The sequence below is a fragment of the Geotrypetes seraphini genome, chromosome 3, assembly GCF_902459505.1.
Source record: "Geotrypetes seraphini chromosome 3, aGeoSer1.1, whole genome shotgun sequence".
In the NCBI taxonomy this organism is placed as follows: domain Eukaryota; kingdom Metazoa; phylum Chordata; class Amphibia; order Gymnophiona; family Dermophiidae; genus Geotrypetes; species Geotrypetes seraphini.
In genome coordinates this window covers 143299901-143322500 of record NC_047086.1, presented here as the reverse complement: position 1 = coordinate 143322500, position 22600 = coordinate 143299901, and the positions used below count along the sequence as shown (strand labels likewise).

General features: G+C 42.2%; 1 protein-coding gene across 2 annotated transcripts in view; it reads left to right on the top strand.

Annotated features, from left to right (window-relative positions):
- IFT172 (intraflagellar transport 172) overlaps positions 1 to 22600 on the top strand; it is a 413076-nt gene that overhangs the window by 327105 nt on the left and 63371 nt on the right. For both annotated transcript variants that reach the window (XM_033936511.1, XM_033936510.1), the window contains 3 exons: positions 7367 to 7476; positions 15221 to 15284; positions 20186 to 20272. In XM_033936511.1, the coding sequence (XP_033792402.1) occupies positions 7367 to 7476; positions 15221 to 15284; positions 20186 to 20272 (261 nt within the window). The remainder of the gene's footprint in view (positions 1 to 7366; positions 7477 to 15220; positions 15285 to 20185; positions 20273 to 22600) is intronic.

Genomic DNA, 22600 nt, shown 5'->3' with positions numbered 1-22600 from the left:
ATCAGTTTCTATGTTTCTATGACGCCCACAAAAGCGTCGCTCTCTGCCCAGGCGCAATCGTGGAGCAGAGGAACCTGGACTGAGGCTGAGAGGAGCAACCGTGCACCCAGGCACCACAATGGAGAGCCAAACAGGGAGCGCCGCGGAGGCCACTGCCACCTCCGGCGGCACCACTTTCCACTGAAGAGCCATCGTGGAAGAGAGGGAGAGGACAGAGGCAGCGGCCCCTGCCCATCACCTAGGGAACGAAGCCTGCTGAAGGTCCAATTGAAACTACAGGATCCATCTACCTGACAAAACTACCTGACCAAACTCGAAGTTGTACTTTATCTTACTTTATTTCAGTTACCTATTTATTTATTTATCTTTTCTATCACCTCCACCTCTATTTTTTTCTCCACCTCCATCTCGTAATTTTACTTTATTTAATTTCAATTTTACTTTATTTAATCTCGATTTTACTTTATTTAATCTCAATTTTACTTCATTTAATTTCAATTTAATTTACTTTATCTAATTTCAATTTAAACCTCCTGCCTCTCCTGACCCTGCAACCCTCTTCCAACAACGGACCGAGACGGGACTCAGGCATGGGAGAGCAGTCCACCCCTCCCCACCACTGCTAGTCACTGAGCCAGTTGGAAGGCTCAGAGACTCAATTTTGATCCTTCCTGCCTCTCCTGACACAGCCACCTTCTCCCATCAACTGACCGAAACGGGACTCGAGCGTGGAAGAGCACTCCTACCCTCCCCACCACTGCTAGTCGCTGAGCCAACTGGAAGGCCCAACAACTCAAGTTTGAACACTTCCTGCCTCTCCTGACCCTGCAAACCCATTACATCAATAGACCGAGATGGGAATCGGGCTTGGGAGAGCAATTAGCCCCCCTACCGATGCTAGTCGCTGAGCCTTCCCCGAACCCTGCAACTCTCTTCCATCGATGGACCGAGACGGGCTCGGGCACTGGAGGACACTCCACCTCTGCCCTCCAATACAATGATCACCACACTTAGCACCACCATGAGAACCACACCACCAAAATACACACAAGCAATCCTACTAATAACCCTGCTCCTAACCAATTGGAAAGCATCTGCAAACAACGGTGTCAGGTCAAAACCACGGAAGACAAAGGCGCGCGCTGACAACTGAGCGCAGCGCGGAGGCGCATGCCGAAGAAAATAACTGTTTTTAGGGGCTCCGATGGGGGTGTGTGGGGGGGAACCCCCCCACTTTACTTTATACAGATTGCGCCGCGTTGTGGAGGTGTTGTGGGAGGTTTGGGGGGTTGTAACCCCCCACATTTTACTGAATACTTCACTTTTTCCCTAAAAACAGGGAAAAAGTTAAGTTTACAGTGTAATGAAGGTGGTTACAACCCCCCAAACCACCCACAACACCGCCGCGATCTGTATTAAGTAAAGTGGAGGGGCTCCCCAACAAAACCCTCCGTCGGAGCCCCTAAAAACTGTCATTTTCTTTGGCGCGCGCCTCCATCTTGCGCTCAGTTGTCGGCACGCACCTTTGTCTTCCGCGGTTTTGTCTATGAACCGCAAACAACATCTTTCCAATACCAACTATTGCAAATTCCAAGGGAATTACCCAACCAACTTGGCATCTCACAATAGACAGAAACTCAAACCATCAGACTTACACATACCAACCCGCCCCACAATCAACAAGAAGAAAAACGACAAACCCATACAAGACCAAAATACAACCACACCAAAGATCACTCATATACCCGAAAACAACTCACAATATACCAACAGACTACACCACTCTCAAATGTGCAGATGTGAACATCAGAGCCATAGGCCCCAAAACAGAATGCATAAAAAACTGGATAGAAGAAGATAACCTGGACTGCCTTTTCCTCACAGAGACCTGGCTTACTTCTGATTCGGACCCCAGAATAACTGAAGTTTGCCCAAATAGCCACAAGTTAACAATGGTCTGCAGAGAAAATAAAAGAGGAGGAGGAATTGTCATCATAGCCAGAAACACCATAAACCTGAAAATACAAGACAGAACAACCAACCCATTCATGGATTTACTAGCCTGTCAACTTTCAAGCATCTCACTCAAAGGAACTCTAACTTGCATACTCTGCTACATAACCCCAAGTAACTGGAACACAGCAAAACCAATATTTGAAGAATTTATATATCAAAACTCACTAACGACAACCTACAACCTAATCCTAGGAGACCTGAACCTCCACCTCGAAAACCAATCCTGCAAACATGTAGAAACCTTACTATCATACCTCGATGCATTAACATATAAAATCCTAAATCCTCAAACCACACACGAAACCTTACTATCATACCTCGATGCATTAACATATAAAATCCTAAATCCTCAAACCACACACAAAAAAGGACACCATCTCGACATCGCAGTCAAACAGAAAATGGAACCATTCCCTCTGGTCTGATCACTACACATACTCCTTTGAAATCAATTGGACCAATAACAAAAGCACTCCAATTACTCAGAAAATAACCTACAATTTACGCAAACATATCGATCCCACCATATTCTGGACAAAAGAAGACACCATAATCCAATACTACACACCCAAAGACTTCATCTCACAATGGAACCATCTAAGTACTGCAACCCTGGATGAACTAGCCCCAGTAAAACCCAAAACCAAAATCCACAGAAAATCAGACAAGTGGTTCGACAATGAACTACTCCAACTCAAAAGACAATGCAGACAACTAGAAAGAAAATGGAGAAAAAGCAGCCAAGAATCCACAAAAACAGCATGGAGAATGATGAACCAAAATACAAACAAAAACTGAAAGAAAAAAGAAAGACATACTACTCAAAGCAAATAGGAGAAGGACCCCAAGACACAATAAAAGCTATTCCAGCTACTAAAAGATCTCACAGATACCACACCCTACCTAGCCAACAGCAACTCCCCCCCTCCCTCAGCCAACCTCTTAGCCACATACTTCAAAAGCAAGATCCCAAAAGTGGCCAATCCCGGTCACAAGTACCTGGCAAGATCCCAAAAGAATAAATTAGATTCTCAGAGGACAAGCAGGGCAGGCCTCTTATTCTCACAACTGGGTCATCTGACAGAGCCTGGAACGGTGCTAGCTAGCTAAAGTTTTTATGTAGAAAGATCTGGCTGCACCATACTGTGCATGTGCAAGTGCCTTCTCACCAAGTTTAATGGAGATTTGATTAATCGCTTAATCATAATTCTAAGCGATGTACATAATAATAAAATTACAAAATGTGGGGAACAAAACAATAAATAACAAAAATCAGGTCTGACAAGACTATTGACAAACGTAACAAAACTAAGAACATAAGGGAAGAGAGAGATAAGAACTACAAATTATTTAAAAGTTAAAGAGACATATAAGGGAGATACAGAAGGAAAGGGAAGTTAAAAATTACTTCAATAAAATTAGAGAGAAAAAGTAAAATTGGTTGGAAGACTAAATGGCTAATTTTCAAAGGCGTCTTTAAAAAGAAAGCTCTTTAGTTTACTTTTGAATTTTTCTAAGTTATGTTCTTCTCTCAAGTGAATAGGAAGTGAGTTCCAAGTTTGGGGGGCTGTAACAGAAAAAATCAATTGCCGTCTAGTATTAATAATTCTAAGAGAGGGAATCGTCAGCAAGTGCTGTTCAGTAGATCTTAACGTTCTATTGGAAGTATATGGAATTAATAACTTATAAATGAAAGCTGGAGTTTTGTAAAGAAGGGATTTGAATGTGAGCAAACATAGTTTATATGTTATCCGGTGAGCAACTGGAAGCCAGTGCGCTTTATTGAGAAGGGGTGTTACGTGATCAAACTTCTTGGCTTTGAATATGAGCTTGATAGAAGCATTCTGAATAATTTGTAGACGCTTGATTTCATTTTGAGCTATTCCCTTGAATAGGGCATTGCAGTAATCGATTTTGGAAATCACGAGAGAGTGGATAAGAATATTGAGGGATTTAGTGCAGAGAAATTGTGAAACTGAGCGAATTTGGCGAAGCCTAAAGAAAGTTGATTTGATAATGCTACTAATGTGATCATGAAAGGATAGTTTGTAATCAAAATTAATCCCTAAAATCTTAATATTACTTACTGGTTGTAAGGGAGAGCCCTTAATAGAGATTGGAAAATTCAGTTTTAAATTATCTCTCCATGGAAAGAGCATCACATTTGATTTATTAAAGTTGAGTGCTAGTCTATTAGTATTCAGCCATTGGTGTATTTTTTCAAGTTTCATATTAATTGTTATTGTATCCAGAGGATTATTAGTATCTAACGGATGTAGGAGCTGAATGTCATCAGCGTAGGCAAATACATTAAAACCAATGGATTGGCACAGAGTCATCAATGGGGCAAGAAAAATGTTAAACAAAAGTGGGGACAGAATAGACCCTTGGGGAACACCGTATGTAGTAGAGAAACTATCAGAAGTTGCGTTATTAAAAAATACAGATGAAGTACGATCAGTAAAATACGATACAAACCAAGAAAAAATCTGGTCTGTAATGCCAATAGATTGGAGTCTGTTTAACAAAAGTTCATGGTCGATCGTATCGAAAGCGGCTGAGAGATCAATTGAGATTAGAATAACCGATTGATGGTGATCCAAGAAATATTGGATGGATGTAGTCATGCCTATCAATGAGTATTCTGTAGAATGATGCTGTCTGAAACCTGTCTGGTTTTGGGTGCAAGATGTTAGTTTTTTCAATAAATTCTGATATTTGATTAAATACCACCTTCTCGGTTAGTTTTGCTAAAAACGGAATGTTAGCTATTGGTCTATAATTTGATTTGTCCTCAATGCTAACAACACAAGCAACAGTCCCTTAATCTTGTTTTGACCACAGAGCAGATAGGATGCATTTGTCATGTTTCTTTTCAATCATGTGTAAAGTGGTGCCTTCCCTTTCAGTTTGCTTGTTCAGTTCTTTTTGTTTCCTTTGACCTAGATTGGTTGGAAATAGCCATTGGCTAGCAGATTGCATCTCCTTTGCTTATGCCTGGGCTGGGCTGACTCTTAGGGGTGAAGTCAAGGTTAACAATGCCAGAGCCATGGCGATGTCAGTAGTCCATTTGAGATCAGCCTCTATAGAGCAGATTTTCAAGACTACAACATGGGTTTCTGTCCATATACAGTATTCACATCTCGCTACTGTCTTGAATTAAATGGTATTAGAGCAATTCAGAAATCTTGGATTGGATTAGATTAGGTTGGATAAGATTAGGGTCCCGATGTGACAGCCAGTTTGGTCAGACAGTCCTGCAGAATTTATTCGGTGTCTAGAATCCAACTCCATGCCCCTAGGCCCAATTTCATTCTATTTCAGGCTTCACCTTCACATTAGCAAGTTTCATTTTATCAGGTGAATTATTGAAGAGGCTTGACATTTTGAGTCCTTATTGTCTTAGCCTTGTTGTTTTCTGTGAGCTCCCCCCCACGACTGCACCCCACCCCGAACCCACGATCGCCCCTCCGCTGACCCCACAACCCCCCTACCCCCAATCCCACCCTCCATACCTTGTCAACATTGACCGAATGGACGGGTGCCAAGCCCGCCCGTCCGGCAGGCCAGCCGGCTCCAGAATGGGGCCGGATTGGCCCAGACAGCTTAAACCTGCCCACAGGTGGGGCCTGAGGCGCCTGGACCAACCATTGGAGAAGGGCATCATGTTTGGGAAGATCGAAGGAACCAGGCTGGATACATTGAAAACAACTATGGGGATAACACTGAAGGGCCTTACTGTCTAGCACAAAACTGATTTCTTTTTAGATCTGTAATTCATCAAGTCGCTAGGACTCAAACACAAGTCAATGGCACCTAACTAACTAATCCAAAAAGCTACAGATCTTGGCACAATATTTAATCTTCATTTTCTTTGTAAAAGTCTCTTAAAATTTCATGATTGTAGATACGTATTATTTGTTCCTCAACAGTTATGCACCTTTTTGGATGTTAAGAAGTTTGGAACAATGACTGAAACTTCTAGAATTTAGATAGTTATATGCTGTGTAGAATAAGAATCTGGATCCATGCTGACCTTTATTACAATTTTTTTTTAGTTTAATTTCCTTCTTTTCTGGTTTCCCTACCTGTTTTGTTTCTCTGCTCCCCTCTCATTTTGCAAACTTAATGAGCTTCCTTGATACCTCTTGTTTAGTTTTGGAAAAGTTCTTATAAATTAAAAAAAAAATAATAAACCTCATATATCAAAATTCAAAAAATACCTCAATACATTTTTACTTGGGCTTTTGGGAAGGTACTGGTCCCAGAAAGCTAATCCTATTTTACATCTTTCCTGTCTCTTTTTTTTTTTTTTTTTTTTTTTTTTTTTTTTTTAGCCCTTTTCATTGGCAAATGTGCACATCCTGTTTTAGGCCCTGATGCTCAAAAGCTTTCCGTGGCCGTAAGAGTTGTTAAATCACTCTTACTGGCACAGAAAGCTATCTTGCCAATGCACAAAAGGATTCTTCTTGGCTGATACACTGAGAATCCTATGCTAATGCATTATAAGGAGCTCATTAGTATTTTAATGAATACTCCATGTAATGCACAGCAAGAAATGCTAGGTTTTACCATCCAAACTTTTACAGCAGGGTCTTAGCTGTTGTAGCCTTATTTTCCTATCAGTGCCTGAGCACTGATTGGACCAAGCATTGACAGGAAAATAAGTCTAGAGCAGACCCTTCTGAGACCCTCCATTAAAAACAAAAAAAACAGTCCGCAGATAGTCCCTTCCTGCTGAGCCCCAGTTTGTCTAGTGGGCAGCATACTTGAGATATGCAGGTTTGAATAGTTTCAATCCTAGTTTCACACTTTGTGTTCTATGATTCAGGAAGGAGGAGAACCATTTCAAGGTTATGTCACAAATTCCAATGTCAATAAGTCTGGATAGTAGAAGGGGATGGGGGAGGATGACTTTTCACTATACAGGTATTTCACTTAAATTCTCAAGCTTGTGAGCCCTTCCCCCTGTTATCTTACATAAATCCCTCCCTCCCCTCTCTATTATCTGCTTTCTCCATCCCTCTCCTGGTTTAATTTTTATTGTAGATTGCTTCGATGTTCTTCCCCACAATTGATGATTTATCAAGATCATATAAAGATATAAATGGTTTATGGTTTATTGTGATTTGATATACCACCCTTTATGAAATATCACAGGGCGGTTTACAATCTAAAATAACATTTAAATATAAGAAAAGAATGGCAAATGTTGTCTAGGCTTTGGTGCCTGGAGAAGAGCAGTCAGGCTATTTCTTAGAGGTAGGGTTCAGTTGTACAAGTCTTTTTGTTACAGTCAAGTAGGTGTTAGCATTTGATGCTGATGCTTGTTTCTGTTTTGTGTGTCAAGGCTGCTGAGCTCTTTCTGAATCTGGATCTGATAAAGGAAGCAATTGATGCCTTTATTGAAGGGGAAGAATGGAATAAAGCAAAGCGAGTGGCTAAGGAACTTGACCCCAGGTAACAAATATAGTGACATAGTAGATGATGGCAGATAAAGACCCGAATGGTCCATCCAGTCTGCCCAACCTTACCCTCTCTTTAAATTACTGATTTAATTTAAAATTTCCTTCTTAGAACTTTTTAGACCAGAACCCAAAGTTCTGCCTGGTACTGTACTTAGGTTCCATCTACTGAAGTATCCGTCAAAGCTCACTCCAGCTCATCCCAGTCGTCGAAGTCCTCCCCAGCCCATCCTCAACCAAATGGCTATATATGGGCACAGACTATGCAAGTCTGCCCAGTACTGGCCTTAGTTCTTCAATATTTACCATTATTTTCTGATTCGAGATCCTCTGTATTCATCCTATGCTTTTTTGAACTCTGTCACATCACCATTTTCCTCTCCACCACCTCCCTCGGGAGCGCATTCCAGGCATCAACCACCCTCTCCATAAAGAAGAATTTCCATACATTACTCTTGAGTCTACCACCCCTCAACCTCAAATTATGTCCTCTGGTTTTACCATTTTCCTTTCTCTGGAAAAGATTTTGTTCTACATTAATACCTTTCAAATATTTTAACGTCTGAATCTTATCTCCCCTGTCCCTCCTTTCCTCTAGGGTATACATATTCAGGGCTTCCAGTCTCTCCTCATACTCTTTTGACGCAAACCTCCTACTTTTTTCTTCGCCCTCCTCTGTACCGCTTCAAGTTTCCTTATGTCCTTTACTAGATACGATCTCCAAAACTGAACACAATACTCAAAGTGGGGCCTCACCAATGATGTGTACAGGGGTATCAACCCCTTCTTTCTTTATACAGCCCAGCATCGTTCTGGCAACAGCTACCACCTTGTCACATTGTTTCTTTGCCTTTAGATCTTCAGACACTATCACCCCAAGATCCCTCTCCTCATCCATGCATATCAGCCTCTCACCTCCCAGCACATACGGTTCCTTCCAATTACTAATCTCCAAATGCTTTTCTTTGCATTGAATATTAGTTGCCAGATATTAGACCATTCTTGTATAATCCCTCTGGAGGCTGAACTTGAGGGATCTTGCATCCTTCTTAGCCTCGGCTGCAGTGTTAATAAATATTGTTCCCTCCCCTTCAGGCTACCTGTCTAGGAACTTCCTGTCATGCTCAGTTTGTTCCTGTAGCCTCGCTGCATGGGTGATGGTCTCTTCTGCTCGTGATTTATTTTTCAATTTCTAGTCTTTATTTGATTTGTTTTGCGAGTTTGCCCAAGTGCTACGGATCAACTCCACCCGATCAAAAAAAATATTTTTTCAGGTAAGGGGAAAAGGGCAAACAAACCAATGTCAAGAGAGAGCTCCGCGTCCCACGTCTGTCTTCGACGCCATCTTGGATCTGGTCAAGACAGTGTTACATAAAACTTTCCTTTAACAGTTAAAAGGAAAGATATATAAACTATAAAGAGTTTTACCTCATGCAAAATTGCCATTTCTTTAATAAGACATTAACTATTTTTTCTGCGGCCCTCCAAGTACTCTATTTTTTTCTGCAGCACCCACATTTAAAGTTCAATATCTTTTCTTTCTCAAAACTGGCACATTTCAATCACTAAATTGAAAATAAAATCATTTTCCTACATTTCCATGGAGATGATGCGGTATATAAACTTAAGGCTTAGTTTAGTTTAGTTTGGTAATTTCATCAGTCTCTGGTTGCACTTTATTCTTCTGACTGTGCATCCAATACTTCTTCCCTTCTTTCAGCCTCCTGTATGCTTCCTCTCCTCCAGACCTCATTCCCTCCCCCAACTTTTTCTTTCTTTCTCTATGTCTGTTTTTCTCTGATTCCGTGCCCCATTTTTTGCTTTGTTTCTGGTTCCCTGTCCCCCCTCCTTCTTTCTTTCTTTCTTTCTTCCTTCCTTCCTCCGTGCCCCATTTTTTGCTTTTTTTTTTCTGGCTCCCTGTCCCCACCCCACCTTCCTTCTTTCTTTCTTTCTTCCTTCCTTCCTGCCCTCCCCATGCCACCGCCACCGTGGAATAGGCTGCTGCCGCTATCGGGAACAGGCCGAGATCTCCCTGCTTCTCTTCTGCTTGGGGCCGACCAACTCTTGCCATCCGATGTCAATTCTAACGTCAGAAAGGACGTTCCGGGCAGCCAGGCAGCAATTGGCTAGCCAGAACGTCCTCTCGACGTCAGAATTGACATCGGGCCGCGAGAGTTGGTCGGCCCCGCAAGGAAGAGAAGCAGGGAGATCAAAAAACACGGTGCCGGCCTGATCCCCGATGGCAGCAGTGAGAAGGGAAGGGAAGCAGGTTGGGCACCACTGCTCTAGATGAGCCGTGAGCAGCACTCTAGGGAGAACAATGGACTGCCCCCCCCCCTTGGTACGCCACTGTAGCAGCAGCGTGTCTGGCCAGCTCGTTCGTTTAAAGCCGCGAGTGGCGGCTCCTTGCGAGATCCGTGCCTGCGTCTGAAGCCTCTCTGATGTTGCGACATCAGAGAGGCTTCCAATGCAGGAGTGAATAGCGCAAGGAGCCGCCAACCCGCGGCTTTGAACGAACGAGCCGGCTGCTGCTCCAAAAGGAAGAGAATGATCGCCTCCAAACCGCGGGCCGCAAATAAAACCTGGAGAGCCACATGCAGCCCACGGGCCATGTGTTTGAAACCGCTGCTCTAAGACCTCAATTTCCAGATGGATTAAAATGGCCATTATCTCAGTGTATGTAGGCTACGGTAAGCAGCCACCGATCATTTTGAAAGCACACTCCAACAGAGGAGTTTCTGCCTCATGGGCAGAGACTCGAGCAGTGTTGCTGAGACAATCTGTAGAGCTAAATGGTCTACCTACCCTTCATACCTTTACCAGGTTTTATAGAGATAAGCTGAAAAAAACTCCAAACACAAGACACAAAACAGTAAAGTCTGGTAACATAGTAACATAGTAGATGACGGCAGATAAAGACCCGAATGGTCCATCCAGTCTGCCCAATCTGATTCAATTTAAATTATTTTTATATTTTTATATTTTTTTTATTTTTTTCTTCTTAGCTATTTCTGGGCGAGAATCCAAAGCTTTACCCGGTATTGTGCTTGGGTTCCAACTGCCGAAATCTCTGTTAAGACTTACTCCAGCCCATCTACACCCTCCCAGCCATTGAAGCCCTCCCCTGCCCATCCTCCTCCAAACGGCCATGCACAGACACAGACCGTACAAGTCTGCCCAGTAACTGGCCTAGTTCAATCTTTAATATTATTTTCTGATTCTAAATCTTCTGTGTTCATCCCACGCTTCTTTGAACTCAGTCACAGTTTTACTCTCCACCATCTCTCTCGGGAGCGCATTCCAGGCATCCACCACCCTCTCCGTAAAGTAGAATTTCCTAACATTGCCCCTGAATCTACCACCCCTCAACCTCAAATTATGTCCTCTGGTTTTACCATTTTCCTTTCTCTGGAAAAGATTTTGTTCTACGTTAATACCCTTTAAGTATTTGAACGTCTGAATCATATCTCCCCTGTCTCTCCTTTCCTCTAGGGTATACATATTCAGGGCTTCCAGTCTCTCCTCATACGTCTTCTGGCGCAAGCCTCCTATCATTTTCGTCGCCCTCCTCTGGACCGCCTCAAGTCTTCTTACGTCTTTCGCCAGATACGGTCTCCAAAACTGAACACAATACTCCAAGTGGGGCCTCACCAATGACCTGTACAGGGGCATCAACACCTTCTTCCTTCTACTGACTACGCCTCTCTTTATACAGCCCAGAATCCTTCTGGCAGCAGCCACTGCCTTGTCACACTATTTTTTCGCCTTTAGATCTTCGGACACTATCACCCCAAGGTCCCTCTCCCCGTCCGTGCATATCAGCTTCTCTCCTCCCAGCATATACGGTTCCTTCCTATTATTAATCCCCAAATGCATTACTCTGCATTTCTTTGCATTGAATTTTAGTTGCCAGGCATTAGACCATTCCTCTAACTTTTGCAGATCCTTTTTCATATTTTCCACTCCCTCTTCGGTGTCTACTCTGTTACAAATCTTGGTATCATCTGCAAAAAGGCACACTTTTCCTTCTAACCCTTCAGCAATGTCACTTACATACATATTGAACAGGATTGGCCCCAGCACCGAACCCTGAGGGACTCCACTACTCACCTTTCCTTCCTTCGAGCGACTTCCATTAACCACCACCCTCTGGCGTCTGTCCGACAGCCAGTTTCTGACCCAGTTCACCACTTTGGGTCCTAACTTCAGCCCTTCAAGTTTGTTCAACAGCCTCTTATGAGGAACTGTATCAAAGGCTTTGCTGAAATCCAAGTAAATTCCATCTAGCATATGTCCTCGATCCAGCTCTCTGGTCACCCAATCAAAAAATTCAATCAGGTTCGTTTGGCACGATTTACCTTTTGTAAAGCCATGTTGCCTCGGATCCTGTAACCCATTAGATTCAAGGAAATACACTATCCTTTCTTTCAGCAACACTTCCATTATTTTTCCAACAACTGAAGTGAGGCTCACCGGCCTGTAGTTTCCTGCTTCATCCCTGTGACCACTTTTATGAATAGGGACCACATCCGCTCTCCTCCAATCCCCAGGAATCACTCCCGTCTCCAGAGATTTGTTGAACAAGTCTTTAATAGGACTCGCCAGAACCTCTCTGAGCTCCCTTAGTATCCTGGGATGGATCCCGTCTGGTCCCATCGCTTTGTCCACCTTCAGTTTTTCAAGTTGCTCATAAACACCCTCCTCCGTGAACGGCGCAGAATCTACTCCATTTTCTCGTGTAACTTTGCCAGACAATCTTGGTCCTTCTCCAGGATTTTCTTCTGTGAACACAGAACAGAAGTATTTGTTTAGCACATTTGCTTTCTCCTCATCACTCTCCACATATTTGTTCCCAGCATCTTTCAGCCTAGCAATTCCATTTTTTATCTTCCTCCTTTCACTAATATATCTGAAAAAATTTTTATCTCCCTTTTTTACATTTTTAGCCATTTGTTCTTCCGCCTGTGCCTTCGCCAAACGTATCTCTCTCTTGGCTTCTTTCAGTTTCACCCTGTAGTCCTTTCTGCTCTCCTCTTCTTGGGTTTTTTTATATTTCATGAACACCAACTCTTTCGCCTTTATTTTCTCAGCCACTAGGTTGGAGAACCATATCGGCTTCCTTTTTCTCTTGTTTTTATTGATTTTCTTCACATAAAGGTCCGTAGCCATTTTTATCGCTCCTTTCAGCTTAGACCACTGTCTTTCCACTTCTCTTATGTCCTCCCATCCTAACAGCTCTTTCTTCAGGTACTTTCCCATTGCATTAAAGTCCGTACGTTTGAAATCTAGGACTTTAAGTATCATGCGGCCGCTCTCCACTTTAGCCGTTATATCAAACCAAACCGTTTGATGATCGCTACTACCCAGGTGAGCACCCACTCGAACATTAGAGATACTCTCTCCATTTGTGAGGACCAGATCCAATATCGCTTTTTCCCTTGTGGGTTCCGTCACCATTTGTCTGAGCAGAGCCTCTTGAAAGGCATCCACAATCTCCCTACTTCTTTCCGATTCCGCAGACGGAACATTCCAGTCCGCATCCGGCAGGTTGAAATCTCCCAACAGCAGAACCTCCTCTTTCCTTCCAAACTTTTGGATATCCACAATCAGATCCTTATCAATTTGCTGCGATTGAGTCGGAGGTCTGTAGACTACACCCACGTAGATAGAAGTTCCATCTTCTCTTTTCAGAGCAATCCATATCGCTTCTTCCTCTCCCCAGGTCCCTTGCATTTCGGTCGCTTGGATATTGATCTTTACATAGAGAGCTACTCCTCCTCCTTTATGACCATCTCTGTCCTTCCTAAAAAGATTATATCCCGGTATGTTTGCATCCCATCCATGTGATTCACTGAACCATGTCTCTGTGATAGCAACAATATCTAGATCTGCCTCTAATATCAGGGCTTGCAGATCATGAACTTTGTTGCTTAGACTGCGAGCATTTGTGGTCATCGCTTTCCAGCTATTTTTCAGCGATAATCTCCTTTTTCGTATGGATTTTTGTGTCGTTTCACTTTCCGTTGCAATACTAAGAAATGAGTTGCTGATATTGTTTATGTTGCAGCCTTTACTACTATCACATCTTTTCTTTTGCCGGGGGTGGTCTCTATAATTGTCCTTCGTACATACACCACCCCCACCTTCTAGTTTAAATGCCTAGAAAAATATTGTCTAAATTTCTCTGCAAGGTTTCTTTTTCCTGCTGTAGTAATATGTAGCCCATCAGTGCAATATAGCTTCTTGTCCTTCCATGTATTTCCCCATCCTCCTATGTACCTGCTTAATAGCAAGACATGCGAGTAGCTCCGAACTCTATATAATATTAGTGCGGGTTGCATGTAGTTTGGGTATCTGTTTTGATCAGTTAGTTGAATGTTATAATGTTCATTGATATACATGTTACAGAGTAGAACAGAATTGTAGTGTCGGGATTTTTTTCTTCATTTCCCTCCTTCCAGTTCTGTGTGTCATCACAGTGCTCCTTGATTGCTTTTGTCCTGGACCTGTTGGGCCGCCGTGTGAGCGGACTGCTGGGCACAATGGACCTCAAGTCTGACCCAGCAGAGGCATTGCTTATGTTCTTATGTTATGTACAAACTCAGCAGCTGCTTGGGTAGGAGGTGGAATTCAAAGATGATTGACAGCATTCTGCAAGAAACTTGTGGGTTCAGATGCATAACCCTAGTGTTCAGGGCTACTAGATACATCTACAAGAAAGAAGATTATCAAGGTAAGAACCTAATCATTCTATACTGTGTGTGTTTATATGTATATGTATATGTATATGTATGTATGTGTGTCTATAGATGTATTTAAAGTCTTCATACCCATTGTACATTTTTCATATTCTGTCTAAAATACAATTTGAAAATTGTGATTTGTAATGATTTGTAATTTATATGTTGTGTGTATTAGATTTTATTATGAATGTATCTTTATAATCCGCCTAGAATGATTGATAGGTAGAATATAGATGTTTTAAATAAATAAAATGTATCAAAGTAAGCATTTACGTTTTGATTAGTTTGATAATTAAATGAGAAAGAACAAAATGTAGGATGTGTTGTGTACAGCGTGAAATTTTCAACTGTATTTTTTTACACAACAGAATTTGAAAAATATGTACGAGTGTGAAAGCTTTTACAAGACACTCAGTATGACTTTAGGCTTTTACCAGTCTTTATTGAATGACTGGATAATCGCGCGCGAGACACCAGCGCAAGACACAAGCGTGCCGCCAAAAAACATATTTTTTAAGAGCTGCGACGGGGGGTGTGGGGGGAACCCCCAACTTTAATGCATAGTGTTCGCGCTGCTGTTGGGGGAGTGAGGGGTGCAACCCCCCACATTATAGACAAAACGGAACTTCTCCTGAAAAAAATCAGAAACTGTTCCGTTTTCTCTATAATATGGGGGATTGCACCCCACCCAACGGAAGCGCGAACACTATGAATTAAAGTGGGGGAGTTCCCCCCACTCCCCCCGTCGGAGCTCTTAAAAAATAAGTCTTTCGGCGGCATGCTTCTGTCTTGCGCTGGATTGTCGGCGCGCTGGTGTCTTGCGCGCCACTGACTATGAACCCTTTATTGGGTTGTAGTGTGGGTTATGGTTAGCCTGGATCTTAGTATCTGAGTGGATTCTGGAAGTTGTAAGCATCCTGAGAAATCTTATTTCCTCCTTTTGTTTTGAAGCTTTTTCCATTTAGTTAATAATATCAGAACACTATATTTTTATAGATATGAAGAGTATGTGGATCAACGCTACAAGGAATATTTAAAGAACCAAGGCAAAGTGGATTCGGTAAGAATATCTTGAGAGATGAACTTTTCTTAGAATCCAAGTTAAAATGTTCTGTATTTGTGTAGGAGATTACTTTTTCTTTTCTCAAGCCTCAACAAAATAATATTATAGTTATTTTTATTATGCTTTTCTTATATACTTTAGTATTTAAATAGTACTTCCTTCTCCTATGTTTTCTGCTATGTACTCTAGTCTTAATTATATGTGAACCAAGTCGAGCTCCACTGGGAGATGACCCGGTATATAAACCAAAGATTAGATTAGATTGAGGGGCATTAATATTCAAGAATTAATGAATTACCACCCTCTACTGCAGGGTTGTCAAATGTAGGTCCTCGAGGGCCTCAATCCAGTCGGGTTTTCAGGATTTTTCTAATGAATATGCATGAGATCTATTAGCATACAATTAAAGCAGTGTATGCAAATAGATCTCATGCATAGTCATTGAGGAAATCCTGAAAGCCCGACTAGATTGTGGCCCTCGAGGACCGACATTTGACACCCCAGCTCCACTGAATCTATTCTATTTAGGAAAGAAAATTGAAGTAGTGACACATCATTTGAAAGATTTTTTTTCTTGGATAATAGAAAGTATTTTACATATTTACCAAACAGACTTTTTCAAATAGCACTTTAGAGAGATGGTGGTGATGTCCTATTAGATAGCTATAATTGTGTGCTTTGATTTTGCATTGGCAGTTTTCCCCTCAATGTCCAAGGCATCTAGTAGCTTCAAGAGGTGCATTCAGTACAACAGGACCATTTCAGTGTCTCAGTCCTGAGCACTGGGCACATTTCTTGTGCCCTCTGCTCTCATATGTAGAAGAGGTTGCTAAAGGCCCGTAAACTCCAAATTGAAAAGTACTTTGGTACCGCATTGGGGACATTATCAATGTGGGGCAACCATTAGAAACATGATGGCAGATAGAGGCCAAGTGGCCCATTCAGTCTACCCATCTGCAGTAACCATTATCTCTTTCTCTCTTCAAGAGATCCCACTTGCCTATCCCAAGCCCTTTTGAATTCAGACATAGTCTCTGTCTCCACCACCTCTTCTGGGAGACTATTCCATGCATCTACCACCTTTCTGTAAAAAAGTATTTCCTTAGATTTCTTCAGAGCCTGTCACCTCTTAACTTTATCCTATGCCCTCTCATTCAAGAGTTTCCTTTCAAATGAAAGAGACTCGACTCGTGTGCATTTACATTACATAGGTATGGCAGGGAATTCTGAGTCCAATGCTCAGCTTCCTTCTACATTGGCATCGACCCCTGTTCAGACTGCATTGATGTTGCATAGCTGCTCATAGTCAACACAGCGCAGGGATTCAACTTCTTCATTGTCAGTGCAACATGCTTCGGGAGACTCACGTAAAAAAGCTAAGAAGCATAAATATGTCTCCCTTATCAGACATACCTCGGTGTCTTCCCAGGTTTCCACTCCCTCTACACAGCCCAAGCGTTGACGTGCTGATGACTAATCATCTCTTCTCTTCATCTGGTATCTCCTCAGAGGTGTGCTTCAATATCGATGTCCCCATTCATCAACACCCAATATCACAGGCCCTTTCTGTACCTTTGCCTACATCAGTACTGGCACCATTACAGGAGTAGCTTCAAACACTATTCCAAGAGCTTGCAGGATTACTGCAGTCACAGCCTACCAAGGCTCATGAGGCCTCTGCACCACCCTCAGCTCATTCCAAAGATGTGCTGGCACATTGCTTCATACAATGCTCCTGGACTCCCACTCAACATTAAGCATGGACATCCAGGAAATGCTCAACACATACATAATCATCGAGGGAGCATGATTCAACTATTTCACCTCGACTCTCCTCAACACATTCTCGATGCTCACCTCGAACATTCTGCTCTATACTGTGCTTCAGAGAAATCTTGAAAAGAATACTTCGATGAATTTGATTCTGACCTATCAACACATTCCAGTGATGACCTCCCTGACTATTCTACAGATGAATCTTATGGTATTCCTTCTGATCCTTTACCTCCTCCACAGCACATCCTGAAAGCTTATCTTTTACAAGCTTTGTACACTAGATGGGTCAGGCTCTACCTATCAAAATGGAGTCTGAGGAGGAACCTCATGCAGAATTAATGGTGCTCATGGATTATGAGGAATGGCTTAAAGAGTGTATAAAAGTTCCATTCCATATGGTCATGAAAGACACTCTGATTAAGAATTGGGAGACCCCCTTGTGTCTCCCTGAAAACAAGACTCTTTGATAAACCTCAGCTTCAGCATCAATATTTAGTTCTGCAGTCTGCCCTAAACTATGCGAACAGAAGTGAAGAGAAATAATGAAGGGCAGCTGAGTGAATGCATTTGTAGGACAGTAAGAGGAGCTTAAATTGTATTCGGAAATGAATGGGAAGCCAGAGAAGTGACTTTAGGAGAGGGGTAACGTGAGCATAGCGGCTCTCACAGAATATGAGTCATGCAGCCAATTCTGCATGGATTGAAAGGGAGAAAGATGGCAGAGCGGAAGGCCTGAGAGTAACAAGTTGCAGTAATTTAAACATGAGGTGATGAGGACATAGATAAGGGTTTTGGTAGTATTCTTAAAGAGGCAAGGTTAGATTTTTGGCAATATTATAGAGGAGGAAGTTGCAAATTTTAGCAATATGTTATACCTGAGTGGAGAAAGAAATAGAGAGGAGTCAAAGATAAGCCTGATATTGCGAGTAGACAACACTGGGAGGATGAGAGAGTTGTCCACTTAGACAGAGAATGGGGGAGGTGAGTTTAGGCAGGAAGATGAGCAATAGAGAATGACACGTGGAAAAAAATCTGTCCCCGTCACTGCCCCGTCACCGGACCACTGTCCCCTTCACCGCTCCGTCCCCGCATCCCCTTCACCGCCCCTTCCCCGCCATCCCCTTTACCATTCCGTCCTCGCAACATCCACCCTTCCCTCTCGCCACCTCTCACCGTCCTTCAGCAGCCCGAGAATCTCCCTCCTCCTTACCTTTGCAGTGTAAAGAAACTTAAGGGAGGGAAGACGCATGGTTACCGATCGTGCGTGCCGGCCCTTCCATCTCTCCCTACCTCCAGCCAAATCTATCTCCCTCCCTCCCCCTTACCTTCACAGCGCTTTAGAAAAGAAACTGATGCCGGTGAAGCCTGCCTGCCTGCAGTCACTTGTGTGTGGGAGGAAGCTTCTCCTCTGACAATTGTCATTTTATAAACACAAATAAATAGAGCAAGATTCAACAAAACCCATCTCCCCTCCCTTTCACAAATATCACTATTGTGAACACTGAACAAATCAAATTACTACAGAATGCTACATAAAAAAATCAAGCTAACAGAATACTTTAGTCACACATGGCAAGAATAATGTTAGGGGAGTGCAACTAGGGCAACTGCCTTCTGGTCAGAGAGAGAGCCATAAGCCAGCTGGAAGCTAAAGAAGCACAGCCTGGACTTTGCGGTCCCCAGTTATGTCTAATACCAGCTCTAGCAGGATACATATTTCAAATCTGAAATATTCTAATCACAAAATATAAAATACATTTTTTTTTTTCTTTTTGTTGTCTGGTAATTTTATTCTTCAAACCACATTGGTCTCAGGCTTTGGTTTTAGGTTCCTTCTGTCTTCATCGTGGCATGGCTGGCTTCTGAAGGTAAAATAGGCCCAAGAGGAGCTGGGGAGAAGTCTGACACGGGCGAAATTTTTTTACCACAGGAGTAAGACTTTTCATCGCTCCCGCAGGGCGGTAAAAGGTCTTGTCCTCATTCCCATGGGGCGGTGAAAAGTCTTGTCCCCATCCCTGCAGTAAATCAGTTGCAAATGTCTCCATTCCTTTGGATTTACTGTGGTGTCCCGCGGTTTACTGCGGTAAACGGTCCCCATGTCATTCTCTAATGAGCAGCTCCGTTTTAGCCAAATTCAGTTTAGATCTAATCTAATCTAATCTAATCTAAACCTTAAGTTTATATACCGCATCATCTCCACGAATATGGAGCTCGACACGGTTTACAAGAACTTAAATAATAGGTAGAGAAGGAGAAAGGTTTACATGAAACTAATGTGTAAAAAGGAGGAGAAAAAAGGGGGAGGATAGAGTTACAATTTGGTAAAAAGCCAAGTTTTCATGGTGGTGAAACATCTTTAAAATCTGGTTGTTCCAATAAATGTTTCCTGAATGATGAACATGAAGTAATGAGACTAGGTTAGATGACAGGAAGGAAGAAGGGTTTTTAGTTATTACTTTGTTAATATTTTATATGACTTTATGGTATTTTATGATTATTGACTGGGTAGGGGTAGGCTAAAAAGTTATTATAAAATTGTTTTATTTAAAGGGAGGCAATATCTAAATATGATAGATGAATGCTCCTCTTGGCTCTATATATTCCTCTTCCCTTTAATAACTTTCTACTTCTCCTGTTTTCCTTCTTTTCTGGAAACTTTTATGGGCTTGATTGCTTCATTCAAATAATATGTATTTTATAGAAAATGAGTAATGTTCCTAACATTAATTCTCACTTTAGTTACTAATGGAAATGCCTATTTTGCATGGCATTGGTAGGAATTGTCAAATTATAATAGGCAACAAAATGAAAATCTGTTGCAACCCTTGTACATAAGAAGTTGGTTTGAGGTTGATTCATCACAGTTCCTGTGGGAAGGTGCAACTCTGGGTGAAGATTTCAAATTCATATATAGAACGATGGAAATATATGACACGTCTTGTTGATAAGATGTTGACATAAGTTTGAACCATCATAACCCTTGTAAAACAATTTGTCTTAGGGAAGGTGGTTCAGCATCCATATGGAAACAGTAGCTTTGATAAGGAACATCAAGAAAATAAGAAGGGGAAAATAAAACAAATGTATATTGTCCCCTAATTGATTTGACTTTTATTTCACAGCTTGTGGGCGTGGATGTCATGGCAGCGCTGGACATGTATGCTGAACGGGGACAATGGGAAAAATGTATTGAAACAGCAGCAAAGCAGGTATTTTATTTTATTTATTTATTTATTTATTTATTTTTCTTTCAAAAGTTTATTGAGAAAATGCAGAGAAATACAGAACCATGAACAAAGCAAACAACCACCGTAACACTCACAGCCCCCCACCCCACCAAAGGTCATACTGGGATTTTTCAGTATGAGACAAGACAATCCAAAGCTGAACAAAACCCCCATCCACAGCCCCTCCCACCTCCCCTCCCACCCCAACCCCAACCCATTTGTGTGCAGAAAACCAACGAGAGACCACCAAATAAGCTGGGTGAAACCACTAGGAGGCCAATGACCACTTGATGTATGGATCTCAAACCTTCAAAAACTGGGAGAGGCGATTATGCATGAGAGCTGTCAATTTAGACATACAAAAAATAAACTCTAATTTTCCCAATAAATGCTGCCTAGTAGGTGGGTGCACCTGCTTCCACTGTGCAGCCAACAACAGTCTGCTAGCTGTAAACACATGAAAAGTCAAGGTCTGACAGGAGCGCGGCAACGCCCCATGAAGCATATACTATAAAGCACTGCCCATAGATTTCCAAACAGGTCTATGAAAAATTTCCGTGAGAATTTTGAACACCATAGTCCAATAGGGGGCCACTTTAGAGCGGTCCCACCAAATATGCAAAAACATACCTCTTTGCCCATACTGTCGCTAGCACAAGTCAGAGTAAATACGGTGCAAGCAAACTGGTATAAGGTACCACTGGTAGAGCATCTTATATCCATTTTCCACCAAAGAGCTAGCAATTGAGGGGCGCAGCAAGCGCTGGAAAAGAGTGGCCCACCATCGAGCAGCAAAAGTCCGCCCCAACAAAGTCTCCCAAACCTGAATATATTTAATTAGGGGGTTATTTTGGGAAGTAAGTGCCTTATAAAAGCGAGTAACACATACCCGACCACAACTGCCACCCATGGCCCATTCCAACAAAGTTTCCAGGATCAACAACTCGCCCAGGGCTCTACACCGAAGAAAGTCGCAGACCTGGTGATATCGAAAGAAATCCAGCTCCCCCAAATCGTAGGCCTCCCATAGGTCCGAGTAGGAAACAATCTGACCCTCCTCAATAAAATCCCCCAGATCCGCAAGGCCCTGGAGGGCCCAAGTTTTAAATCGCGGATCCAGGTGACCAGGCACAAACCTCTCTGCCACCCAAAGCAGCATAGATAAAAAATAACACCGACCCGGGAGCAATCGAGCCCAAGTACGAGCCCATAAATTAAAGGTAAGGGTGAGAAAAGGATTAGAACCTCGGAGCAATTCCCTGGCCTCCGGCAAAGACAAGATCCACAACAAGTTAACCAGTCCGGAGAAAAAAATTGATTTAATTACAAGAATGAAAGAGTCTCAGAATTGCCACTCCATGGATCATAATAATATTATCCAATTTAGGAATTGTGGCTGGAGTATCTTTCATAGACCCAAAACCTGGAAGGGAAGTGCGTTTAAACACCTGTTCAACAAGGGAGACCACTTGAGTTGCTGATAGATAGAAATTGCACCATGCAACCACAAATCAATAAAATTATAAAAACATCATTCGCCACTATGAGAAACCTCAGACAAGTCAGAAAATTCTTCGAAAGAAAACAATTTCAACTGGTAGTTCAATCTCTAATCCTAGGCCTAATAGACTACTGCAACATTCTATATCTCCCCTGCCCAACAACAAAGATAAAACAACTCCAAACAGTACAAAATACAGCTCTAAGACTTATCTACTCTCTAAAAAAGTACGACCACATCACGGAGGCCTACCACGATTCACACTGGCTCCCAATTCAAGCCAGAATACAATTCAAATTCCTTTGCCTACTCTTCAAAGCCATAAATGGAAACAGCCCTTCCTACTGGAACAATCGACTAACTCATTCCACCTCAATCAGACACAGGAGAACCCACACAATATTCGCACACCCGCCAACCAAAAAGGTCAAACGAAAAAAAATATATGATAACCTACTGGCCACCAGAGCAGCGAACCTGGACCGTTAACTCGCCAAACTGCTGACTTCAACCACAGACTACAAAACTTTCAAAAAAGATACTAAAACCTTACTCTTCAAAAAACACATAAAACCAATTATCACTCTACCAACAAATCTCCAAACTCCACCAACACCTACTGCCTACGCCTTAGCAAATTAGAAAACCTTTACCATATAAGATCATGTATTAAGATCATAACAATTCTTATGTAATCCGCCTTGAACAGCAAGGTAAAGGCGGAATAGAAGTCACTAATGTAATGTAATAAGAAAAAGATTGGGCAAGATTCTGGCTCCTGTGAGAGTCCTTTCCTGAGATACCCAGTA